This window comes from Triticum aestivum, chromosome 2A, assembly GCF_018294505.1.
Source record: "Triticum aestivum cultivar Chinese Spring chromosome 2A, IWGSC CS RefSeq v2.1, whole genome shotgun sequence".
NCBI lineage: Eukaryota > Viridiplantae > Streptophyta > Magnoliopsida > Poales > Poaceae > Triticum > Triticum aestivum.
The window spans coordinates 147,309,577-147,321,838 of record NC_057797.1 but is presented as its reverse complement, the minus strand read 5'-3'; the positions used below and the strand labels follow the sequence as shown (position 1 = coordinate 147,321,838).

Genomic DNA, 12,262 nt, shown 5'->3' with positions numbered 1-12,262 from the left:
GATTTGTGGCCTACATGCAGCGGCGTTATCATGGATTGGTTCGGTCTGCTTAAGTATTAATGACGAATTAAAAGGGATGATTACGTACCACGCAAAAAAAGAGAGGAAAGATTGGATGGAGAGAAGATATAATGAATGCATGGGGCACATACTAGGAAAGAGCGAGGCGGATGCATGTGATTAAGGGTTGATTAATTACGCGGACGGTTTGTATTCCCGGATTATCTGAGGATCACGAATAGATTAATAAACTTGACTGGAGAGTGCTAAAATTACGGGCCTGCTATTCACGTTACGTTGTGCAAAAATCACGGATCTACTGTTCACGTCACTATTCGAGGAAAATGACTCCTCTAAGCGCACAAGCGATAGGGTTGCACCGCCGCCGCTGTCCCTTGTGCTGCTCCGCCCGCTGCATCTCCTCCCCGCGCGACTCTCTGGCCCGAGCAATCCTACATCTACGGGCATTTTTGCACGGAAGAAGACCTACAGGCAGAGCTGGCCTCACCTAATTTGGGGGAAGGAGGCCCCACCCTGCAAATCAGGGTGGGAGGGGTGAATTAGGAGGCAGCACGTCCGTCCGTAGGACTCTGGGCATAGATTGAGTCCGTAAGTGGAGCATTTTCGCTCTGGCCCTCCAGGCCTTCAAGTCTACCTTTCTCTGCCCTTGCTCGCTGTCTCCTATCCTAGGTCACGGTTCTCCTCCGATGTATCGATGTCGTTGGCTGTCGATTCTGCCGTTCCGTTCCTGCTGTTTGTGGGTAGGTGCTCCTCCCCTCGCTGGCGGGCGGCCTCCGTCGTCAATCGTCTGTTAGTGCTGGTGATCAGCTGCATGCATCCAACGGAGAAGGGACGGGGCAACCATTCATGTTCTGGAACACGCGTAGCAATAATCCACCCCAAAACCAGTCGAATACGAATGCAACCTCTAGGTACATTTTTTCTGTCTCTCTAATATTTTTCTCTCTCACACAGTGACATATTTGCACCATCGGTCCTTTCTTGCTGCTAATCTTCTTTCCGAGGCGAGCGGCCACGCAGTACGAGACTCAGTTGAACGATGACCATTGTCCAGAAGCGTTTGATTTTTTTTTGTACATTTGGTGACTGGATACAAATTTGATATTATTACCAAACTCATTTCATTGCTTGCTTGCAGTTTACATATTGGATTTGCCATGCAAAACATTCTATCTAGGCAACATTTTTTTTGCGGGAATAGGCAACATCTTTTTGTTCAATATGTACGTGAGTGTTTTCTACCGTTTTCCACTTCCCTATATGAAATATGTTGCATACATCATCCCTAGCAGGCTTAGGCAGAGAGCAACGTACATCTCTACTGTGATTTTTGTATTACCTTGTTCTTTTGGGCACCATCAATAAGAGTACAGCAGCCCAAGAATATTAGCGTTTTTTAAAACGCAGGTATCAGCTCATTGACCGCATCTTAATGTAATTTTTTTGCGGGGAGCATCTTAATTTATTTTGTACCTCCTCTTTCACTGCTATCGAATATTTAGATTGTCATTAACTAATGCCCATACCATCTTAAGCTATGAGCAGACTCACCCAGGTGATTATTTCCTATCTGCTCTTGCCAACATTATCTATACTTTTGAAAAATCTAAGTTATATTTTCTCTCATGCAGTAAGTTTTGACTTGTTGAAGATAGAAGGTATAGCAGCTCTAAGCCTGATGTAGTATTGGCGTCTAATGGGGCATTAACAAGCTGTGTGTAAAAACTAATTTGCTTTATTGCTGTCGGCTCTGAGAGGGAGGAGCATCAGATTGTGAACATTTTTATCTTCAAAACTTTTTTTTTTGTTAGTCAGCTGTTTCCATAAAGAATTAGTCAACGTTGTTTCTCATGCATCAACTTATTTTAGTGGAGCTGAGCATTATGAAGATTTGTAAAGGCTTTGGGGTTGCTAATCTGAACAACCATTATGATAAATGGAAGTATGTTCATTCATGTTTTTTTTAGGAAACATGTCATCATATAAAAGATCTACAATAAGCATCACTGCCCAGCGTCTGGATATAACTCTGTTATATCTGCTTGGGTTTGTCCATACTAGTTAATTAGACTAGCCCCTTTAGTCCATGTATTTGTATCATTCAGTGCAGCCAAGTTTATTTAGCAAATGAGTGCGACTGGGTTAATGAAGGCGGCCGAAGAAGCACATCCACCTTACACCTCGGCTCTGGCTGTCTTGGCTATCTTGTGAATTATGGGTTTGTATCTTTGTAAGACTTCTTTCTATGTTGCTTTTCTTGGTTTGATTTTTGTGGTGTCCATCCTGCATGGTATCAGATGTAGCTAGGAAAAATAAATGTCGCTCCATGCTTGGAAACGCCGGCGTCAAGAAGCTCAATTAGGATATAGAAAAACATGCAAATCAGTCGTGCGTTGCACGTGCATGCTTATTAGTGTAGTTAAATGTTGTAGATTTTATTCATGAGTAGAGCCTCTAAAGTGTAGAGGCACGTAATCTTGCTACATATATCCTGTAGATTGGCTGTCGTGTGGGATGCGGAGTTTCTCAGCCCGAGCTCAAATGAGCTCTCGTGAACAGTAAAAAGAAAAAACAATTCAAAAAATCTGATTTTTTTGTGTGACAAAAACTGACAAAAGTTATAAGAACTTGCAGAGATTTGTCATGAAATCACATTTGTGAAAGTCATGGCAAAAAAACAAAATCAATAGTCTGAAAATGCTATTTTCGAAAGCATTTTGGAACATTGATTTTTTTTTGCCACAACTTCCACAAATGTGGTTTCATGATGAAATTTTGCAAGATCTTAGAACTTTTGTCAATGGGTTGAGAAGGTTACTTTCCTGTGTGGCTTTTTTCACCCATTGTTGTTGGCATTCCAGTCGCCTTGACTATTAAATAAAGGGCATTGATTCAAAAAAAAGCATGTATTTACATTTTACGATTAGCATCATTTATATTCCCCAAAAAAGATTAGCACCATTTCTTACATGCCCACTTCTATTCTTCTTGTGCACCAACCATCACTACCATCATTTGATTATGATGCGCTCACCAGAATATCACTGCAACTCTTTATTTTTCTCTCCTTTTGCACTCTTCTCACATGCCTTGTGCTCACCGCCCACCCCTCTCGTCTGTTCTCTTTGACGAGCTCATGGAACGTTACAATTCCAGTCGTGAAAAAGGTATCCAGAGCATCATACCGCGTCGTATAAGGGGCCACTGCCTTCAACATACACATAATCCCACACCATCAACAACAACAAAGGCAATGGTAAACCAACCCGTGGTTGGATGGCTAGGAGGACTGTGGTATCCCCATCCCATCAGAGTTCAAGTTCTAGACTTGATGTTGGTGTTCGCATTTTTTTGGATTTATTGCAGGCCTTCCGGTGATGTGCGTTCAATGGAAGGAGACGCTCCCGTCGAAACGAAGGCGTATGTGGCGACTTCATCAATCTCAAGATGACAGTCTGATGGAGAGGTGCTCATAGGGGTAGGATGTGCATGATTGCATTCATTGGGATGAGTATATGCGTGTATGCATGAGCGTCTGCATCTGTACTGTGTTAAAAAAAGGCAATAGAGGCAGCCCAAATATATTTTTTCATGGTAAAACCAAAGTTGGAAGTTGTTACCGTTGGGGTTGGAAGCTGATTTCTTCCATTTGAAATTTAATTTGTCAAATATTGTTACGACTTTGGTCAAAAGTTAGTGTTGATCTAGTAGAAAGCATTTAAATCTTTTGGTTGAAAGTTTGGCATATTCAAAGCTTCAACTAATCTGTGAACTTCGAAGATTTCCATTTGTTTGGTTGCATGTGGAAAGGGTAGAAGAAGAAAAGGAGGGAAAGAGGGGAGCGAGGCTTGTTCCAACGAGAGCAAAAGGGAAGAGAGCCGGCGATGGTGATTAGGGGCGCCCTCCTTCCACGGCACCACCTTGGTTGCTGCACCAGCACCAGAGTTCCAAGTTTCTCTTCAGATACCAACACCATAGTCCAGGCTTGCAGTACCCAGGAAAGGGGTTCAAGTTCTAGACTTGATGTTGGTGTTCGCATTTTTTTGGATTTATTGCAGGCCTTCCGGTGATGTGCTTTCAATGGAAGGAGACGCTCCCGTCGAAACGAAGGCGTATGTGGCGACTTCATCAATCTCAAGATGACAGTCTGATGGAGAGGTGCTCATAGGGGTAGGATGTGCATGATTGCATTCATTGGGATGAGTATATGCGTGTATGCATGAGCATCTGCATCTGTACTGTGTTAAAAAAAGGCAATAGAGGCAGCCCAAATATATTTTTTCATGGTAAAACCAAAGTTGGAAGTTGTTACCGTTGGGGTTGGAAGCTGATTTCTTCCATTTGAAATTTAATTTGTCAAATATTGTTACGACTTTGGTCAAAAGTTAGTGTTGATCTAGTAGAAAGCATTTAAATCTTTTGGTTGAAAGTTTGGCATATTCAAAGCTTCAACTAATCTGTGAACTTCGAAGATTTCCATTTGTTTGGTTGCATGTGGAAAGGGTAGAAGAAGAAAAGGAGGGAAAGAGGGGAGCGAGGCTTGTTCCAACGAGAGCAAAAGGGAAGAGAGCCGGCGATGGTGATTAGGGGCGCCCTCCTTCCACGGCACCACCTTGGTTGCTGCACCAGCACCAGAGTTCCAAGTTTCTCTTCATATACCAACACCATAGTCCAGGCTTGCAGTACCCAGGAAAGTGCTAAACCAGATCAGAATTATCCATCATCGCAAGTGAGTGAGAGAGGTGCTTCAATTTTTAGTTACCCTTTGCAAAGGCTACCTAGCTATACAAGAATCATCATTGCGCCATCGCGTGGTGGTTATAGATTCAGCTACACAAATGGCTGACTGGTTCAACTCAACGCAAACCCCGAATTTCACCGCATTCGTCAGCTGTTATTCCTAAGCACAAAAACAGTGGAAAAGAAGAAGAAAATTGAAATGGCATAGCCGTTTTCAGTCTTCTAAGTACATGCCGGAGTTATCCTCCGGTGGATGCAGTTATGCTTGATTTTGCCGTGAGCCCGGGAATCATAATGTTCCCAGCAGTGGTGGTCTTCGAGTGAACGATGTCGTGTTATGGACAAACGCAGCCAAGATGAAACATGTCATGCAAGTTCCTGATTCAGACGACAAGCCCCCTTCGCTATGTACACGTGCCTTGCGTGCAGCTTCTGTGATGGAAAAAATGGTCATGCTTTTCCCCTCACTTTATTCCTGTTGCCAATGTAATAACACCAGGCAGTCATCAGACTCAAAGTCATAGTACAATATTATCAGATCAAGAAGCAGATGCAATGGAAAATAGAAACCATAACAGTTGAAGGGTACCGCACTCCTCCCTACCCAATTTATTCGCTTATTACAGCGCTGTGAGTTTGCACAATACAACTACAGGTAGTGGTCGTATGAACATAAAAAAAATCATTTCAAAACCTTCGGATTAGCATGCATTTCCTATACTGACTAGATTCCTGAAAATATTTCCCAATTAAAATATAGCCAAATATTCTATCCACACCAGCTAGTGATTGGTTTGCCAGCAACACATGTTATGAGGTATCAGGTTCAGCAAAACACTTAAGTGTCTGTTATAGCAGCATGCTGGGTATCAGGTTCAGCAGAATACTCAAGTGTTTCTTTCAGGTTAGTAAAGCGACAAGAAGAACTAAAACAGTTAGATAAACGAATTAGTACTTGAAATCCGAATACAAAAAACTACTTGAAGTGTATAGGTTGTGGTATAATTTTATTGACGCTTCGGTAAATGTCTAGCCCACAATTACGAGATCTCCATACAGAGAAAGAACAAAAACAGAGTATTTGAGTAGGTTAGACAAAATTAGGTAACAAGTATCCATTGATTTATGAAACCACATACCTCTCCTGAACCACGATTTTCGGACCACTTGCCGAATGTGACGCTCATGTTTCTCTAACAGTTCATCAACCTTGTGGGACTGGGACAATAAAGGGCCTGAATATTCAACCCTTTCTCCTCCTTGATAGTGGTCATCCTGAAGTTTCAAATAGCACACATTACTTGCATCTTCCTTAATATGAAAGAAACAGAAACTATCAAATAAATCAATGCCTCACCTTCATGCTATTTTTCGATGAGAGAGCATCCCCAAGATATATTGCATTCGAAAAATTCTGAGAGTGGTAAGTGTCGCGAGAATCAAATGAATCTGGACGCTCTAACTGTGACCACTTCTTCAGAACTGCACGCTTTGCGACCTCCTGAGGCTCTTGGACCTTGGAGTTGACACGTGCTACATGCACGTCTCTGTTATGTTGTTCCTCCAATCCAATGTTCTCTTTAGCTTGTGGCTTGTTGTCCCAATCTACGTCAGTGAATTCGCCTCTTGAACTAGATCTGTTCCGTGATCTGGTAAAAGAACGACCCTCCGGTTTTTTGGCCCATGCAAAGCCACTGGATGACGAAACAATCAAGGGCCCGGAGAAAGGGATTTCCTCCCGTGAATCATTCTTAGCATGACGAGCCCTTTCTTTAACTTGGGCCCCGGGAACCAGTTGTGTGTCTGTGAATAGCCTAGCATCACCATTAACCTTTGTATGAACCTGCATTGCACCATCCTTGGTTACCTTTGGTTTGGTTTTGGACTCCTGAAGATAAAAAGGACATAAGAGGTTTAACGAGTGGTGTCATCATCAAAAGAATAGAGCAACTGCTGATATTAGTGAATGCATCCTGTCATGTATAAAAAAAGAATACCTCTTTGTTTTCGGTTTGCCTGTTGACTGCACTTTGTTCTCTTGCTGCTCTGTTTAGCCTTGATGACTTCTTTGATGCTTCTGGCCCATGCCCTCTGCTACTGGCCTTTCTTCTGAAAAGTAACAAAAAGGAAATAGGATTGTTAGTTGTTATAGATTCTGGCAGTGTTCGAATTTTTTTGTTCGACTTCCGGAAAGAAAAATGTTGTAGTGCTGGATGGTCCTTTGATACTTATGAAGCATACCCTTTAGAAGCAATAATAGAGTACTTGACTTAAGAGATAAATAAGTTTTAACTTATTCTCTGGAACAAATGATTCCAAATTTAAACAAAGCCCACCTGTGTAACTCTTCTCGTAACTTCGCATCCATCTCCTTGTTGGGTGCATACTGAGGCAAGCTTATAGGTTCGCATGCATAAGGTTTTGTCTTGAAAAACTGTTCCAGCAAAAGAAAACACAAGATATTAAATTAATAATAAGGTGTTCTTTTACTAGTTTGGTTCGACAAGCCAGTCTAACAAATTTTACAACAGATATAAATAAGATTAATTCGCAACAAGGATACTAGAAATCAAAGTACTACAGTACACAAGTTATATGCAAAAGATTAATGCATTGTAAACAAAATGGCAGTATAACTGCATGGGAAGGAAGTCAAATTCGGACATGATGCCACTGGACAAACATGCAATCATCATCCCGTTCCAGCATTGGGTATCTGCTGTCAGGAAACTGTGGATGCATGGACACCAGCACTATTAAGTGATGAAAAAGAATACTTTCCTCAGACTACACCTAAGCATTTCATAGCCATGATAACACCATTCTACATATATGGAAGATGCAAGCTATAGTCACACCAAAAATAATAGTAAACATTGTTGCATGAACAATCAGTGAAAAATCAACATATGCGATCACAATTAAATATTCACAATGATCCAGAAATAATGTTAGAACTGCTGCTTCTTAACTGTATGAGCAAAAAAATAATATCCCATATTGACGCATACAGAGAAGGAAAACATAGGTTAGAATTAGTGGTGAACTCGATGTAGCACAAACTGGCAGGTGCAATTAAAAAATTCAATACATACTATGGTTTCCAATCGTTCATCATTATACATACAAATATGTGATATCGCATGATGGGATCTTACCTCGGATGTAAGGGCACATGATGCAGTACCACGCTTGTATGGCTCCACCGACAGAAGAGTTTCTAGTAAACTGAATGCATGTTCCGGCACCTCTTTAAAAACATCTCGAAGGGTACTTAGATAAGGACAGTGAGGTTTAAATATTGTTGCATGAGGCAACCTTGACTTCTTCCAATAGTCATCAGCGGGGGAGCCACATAACTTAAAGATCTTATGCAATTGTTCTACCTGAAACATGAAAGAGATTTTACGCCATTGACACATAGAACACAATACCTTGAGAGTCAGCAAGCTATAATGGGGACAGGTTGGAACATGTAATGTCTGGGATAACTATGTTATAGAGGGCATAACTAAAGCAGAAAACTAGATGTGGTAACAGTGAAAGCTCATTGACATCACAACCACAATTATTCATATTATAGCATTTAATAACATCAGCAGTACGACAATGTACATATCAATTTCCCACCATATCACTGATGTAAATTAGTCAAAAAGCCTACATTTACTTTTTTATCTTAGTACTTAATTACTCAATACTCAGCATGACCATGTCGATGTAAATTAGTCAAAAAGCCTACATTTACTTTTTTATCTTAGTACTTAATTACTCAATACTCAGCATGACCATGTTGCTCGAATAAGGCTTTGACAGATCCCCAAAGAGCCCACACCTGGTAAACTAGACAATTCATACATACAAGTATAGGAGAACAAGGAACCTCAGATATCAACCTATCCTTAGGACTGAGGATATAAACAATGAGCTGTACTGGTTAGTGCAAGCAAACTAAATTACCTCAGTTCTTCCCTGTAAGATAGGTCTTCCACGAAAGAACTCGGCAAATACGCACCCAACACTCCACAAATCAACAGCTGAATCATAGTGAGTTGACCCTAGCAATAGTTCAGGTGGTCGGTACCACAGTGTAACAACCCGGCTGGTCAGAGGATGGTTTTTACTTGGGTCAAAGTAATTAGCAAGCCCAAAATCAGCAATTTTTAGAACTCCTTTGTTATTCACGAGGAGATTAGCACCCTTGATGTCACGGTGAACAATGCGGCGTGAATGACAATGCTCAAGTGCTGACAGTAACTGGTTCATGTAGCACTTAACCTGCAATAAGACTCAAGGAAAATGCCAGGTCAACACAGTGTAATGTCGAAGTTGTACGGAAGGGGGGTACAAATACACTTCCTTCAAAATGGACAAACCTGTGCTTCAGTGAACTTGATGTCAGGGGAGGAACAAAGTCCAGCAAGATCGTGCTCCATGTATTCAAACACTAGATAAAGGCTGCATGATAACCGAGAAGTAATCAAGCCTTCCAGTTTCATGACATTTGGATGATCGAGCCTTCTCAGTATTTGTATCTCCCTTGCCATGAATCTGACACTCTCTGGCTCGAAATTGTCGAATCGCACCTTCTTCAGTGCGACAATCTTTCCAGTATCAAGATCCCGCGCCCTAAATACACTGCTGTATGTGCCTTGCCCAACCTGCGCAGATGTGTGTAATTGGAGAAATAAAGCGCCGGTTAGAAACTGTACATCACAACAACAACAAAACCACAAAAAGACAATTTCATCATGTAACCCACAGCTTCATCCTGCTTGCTGCAAATATACACTAGCACCAAATTAGCAGTCAGTGGCTGCCCTGTTACCAGCTTGACAATGACCCCATAGACTAAATGGTAGAAACTAGAAAGTGTAATTTCCCACCAGCAAAAGACAACTAAAACTTGTCATAGCTGACAGTAGGAGACACCAAATCCCCCGTGTTACCTCCCTTCTGATCATTATCACCACAACACAATCCTAGTACTAGTTTATTCTTCATGTCTTAATACATCACCCAGCAAAGCAGTACAGTACTATACTAACTGTAACACATAATATAAGATTCCATAAAGATGCCTACCAATCCATCCACAAATAGCAAATCCAATAGCCGTTTACCTTCTAAGAATTCCCATGCATGAATAAAACTTGCAACGGAAAATGACCTATTAAACTGAATCTGGCAGGAGAGCTGAAGCGAAAGCTGCACAGTACCTTCTCAAGCTTCTCAAAGGAGTCGGCTTTGAGAGGGATCCAGCCTTGGATGGCCTCCCCGGCAACGGCGCTAAGCCAGGACGGCCACCCGGCGGCCACCTGCTCCCCCTCAAGGCTCCTTCGGAGGTTCCGCAGCCGGAAGCTCCGGGACGCGGCCGCCACGGCGACCACAGCCTTCCCCGGCTCCTCCTCGTCGTCCTTCTTTTCCACCGACCTCGCCGCCGCTGCTGCAGCAGCCGAGCTGCGCAGGGAAGAGGCGGAGACGGCAGCGGGCTCCGGCGCGCGGTCACGGAACACGCCGGACGAGTCGACCGCCGGAGTGACAGAGACGACGGCCTTCTTGGACGCGACGCAGCCCATCTCGGCGGCGCACTAGCAGGGCACCACCAAACACGTCAAACCATACACGGCGAGCTCGCCGGCGGGTCAAGTTGGCGCGCTCCTCCCTCCCTCCGCTTTGAGGCTCCTCACGGCCGCATTGGATGGATAGAGGGGAACAGGAAGAATCAAGAGGAAACCGACTGAAGGCTCGGCCGAAAGGCGTGGTGGTCACGGGGCAAGCACGGCAGGTGTCAAGAACAAGTCGGGATTGACCTGGGGAGTAATAAATGGCGCTCGCCACCAGCAAACAGAAAGGAGACGAGACCCTGACGTCGCCCACCAGCTCCGCCGATTAGGACAGATCGGGACAGCAGCCAGCCGCGGAACCGTAATCGGCAGGGAAGGAGGGAGGGAGGGTTTTGGGCGGCAGAGCACGGGACAACCGTTGCCGCGACGGGGGAAAGAAAGAAAAGCTACGGCGACCTTTTCCGCGAACTCAGTGGGCGGGCGGGCGGGCGGGCGACGGATCAAGAAACCGCCGGAACAACCGATTTTCAGAGCAGCACGGCCGCCAGAACCGCGGTACAGCCGGCAACCTTCCGCCGCCGCGTCGCCGGAGTAACGAACAGATCAAGAAACGCCACGGAATTTATTTGGGGTGGGGGTGGGGGAGCAGGCAGAGGAAAGGAAAGCTCCCCTGGATGAGTGGCGCGGAGGACGGGGTAGTGGGGGCGGGTTCGCAGGTGGGAACGGGGGCTTTAAATGGTCCTTCCTTCCAACGCGAGGATGGACCGACGTGGTGGACTGGTGGTAGACGACGACGGCGCTTTTCTCCTCTGCTTTCTCGGGGCCGTGGTCGTCGCCTTGCCTTTCCCCCTCTGCTCTGCGTGCCCCCCGCCGCGGCCTCCTGCCGCCTTTCTTCTTGTAGTTGTACCGACGACGGCCCCGCCGTACCGTGCGTGCCGGTGCGGCGGAGCAGTGCTACGCAGCCGACGATATTGCAGCCGATGCATGCACGACGGTAGGTAATCACCGTTAGATTAAATCCCTGCATGATTACGGGACGTAAGATCCTACTATCGTCCACAAGTCGTCCATCAGATATCGTGTGTGAAGCTATTCCGCGGTGCGGCGTGCCGTGAGCCCGTGAGTGAGTAGCGAGCACGCCTGCGCGTCGCGTTCGGTGGCGACCGGCCCGACCCGACACGCGCTGGTCCTGGGTTGCACTGCATGTACGCAAACCCTGCAACAACAACTAGGGCTCCCAGCTTCTACTAAAAGGTTCCATTATTCCTCGGTAGCAACCTTAAAAATGCTCCACTCCGTTAATTATGGCTATCAGCGATTCGCTAGTACAGTACATACGTACTATACTCTGGAGTGATTGCTGTCCTGGATCAAAGGACGAGCCGAACATGCGCGGCTTTCGTCCTCTTTTTCCCTCTGGTGTTTTCGCCGGAGAGCATTTCCTTCCCCGACGTGACGAGCCGGCCGGAGACCGGCGGCACGTCCGTGGTCTCCACTCCACCCCCTCGGCCCGAGCGGGCCGATTCCCTCGTCGTCGTCGTGGTGTGTGTGAAAGGGACGCGAGCTCGGCGACCCAGCTCCGCCTCCTGCCGGACACAGGTCCATGTGTGCGCCAACGAGACGGCAGACGGTTTAGTCAAAGTAACCGTGCGTGCTCGCAAAGCTGCCGGCGATTTCTGACGATCCGGTCCACGGACAATTACTGCGCTGCGAGACTTTTCCCGCTTTCGTTTTGTCCCCATGCGCTCTACGTTGACTCCCGTTCTTGCATGTTTCTGCTCTTCTACCAACCGGAGAGACATGCTTCCCCTAAAATAAATAAACGGGTCATGCTGCTGGCTCGTGGTTTGGACCTAAAGTACGCTGGCCTGTTCGGTCGGGTAGGGTTACTAGGGTATACTCGTGGTTCAATTGGTAAAAGTACTCCATCTGAT

The 12,262-nt window shown here is 45.1% G+C and overlaps 1 protein-coding gene across 1 annotated transcript; it reads right to left on the bottom strand.

Moving 5' to 3' along the window:
- Positions 1-4,716: 4,716 nt before the first annotated feature.
- LOC123188068 (protein IMPAIRED IN BABA-INDUCED STERILITY 1) lies at positions 4,717-11,419 on the bottom strand. The gene is made up of 9 exons (XM_044600103.1): positions 9,981-11,419; positions 9,138-9,422; positions 8,722-9,039; positions 7,920-8,147; positions 7,098-7,195; positions 6,759-6,870; positions 6,119-6,649; positions 5,901-6,036; positions 4,717-5,236 (listed from the first exon to the last, which is right to left on the bottom strand). Exons 1-9 carry the CDS (start codon positions 10,338-10,340, stop codon positions 5,226-5,228), a joined length of 2,079 nt encoding a protein of 692 aa, XP_044456038.1. The 5' UTR covers positions 10,341-11,419; the 3' UTR covers positions 4,717-5,225.
- Positions 11,420-12,262: the final 843 nt, after the last annotated feature.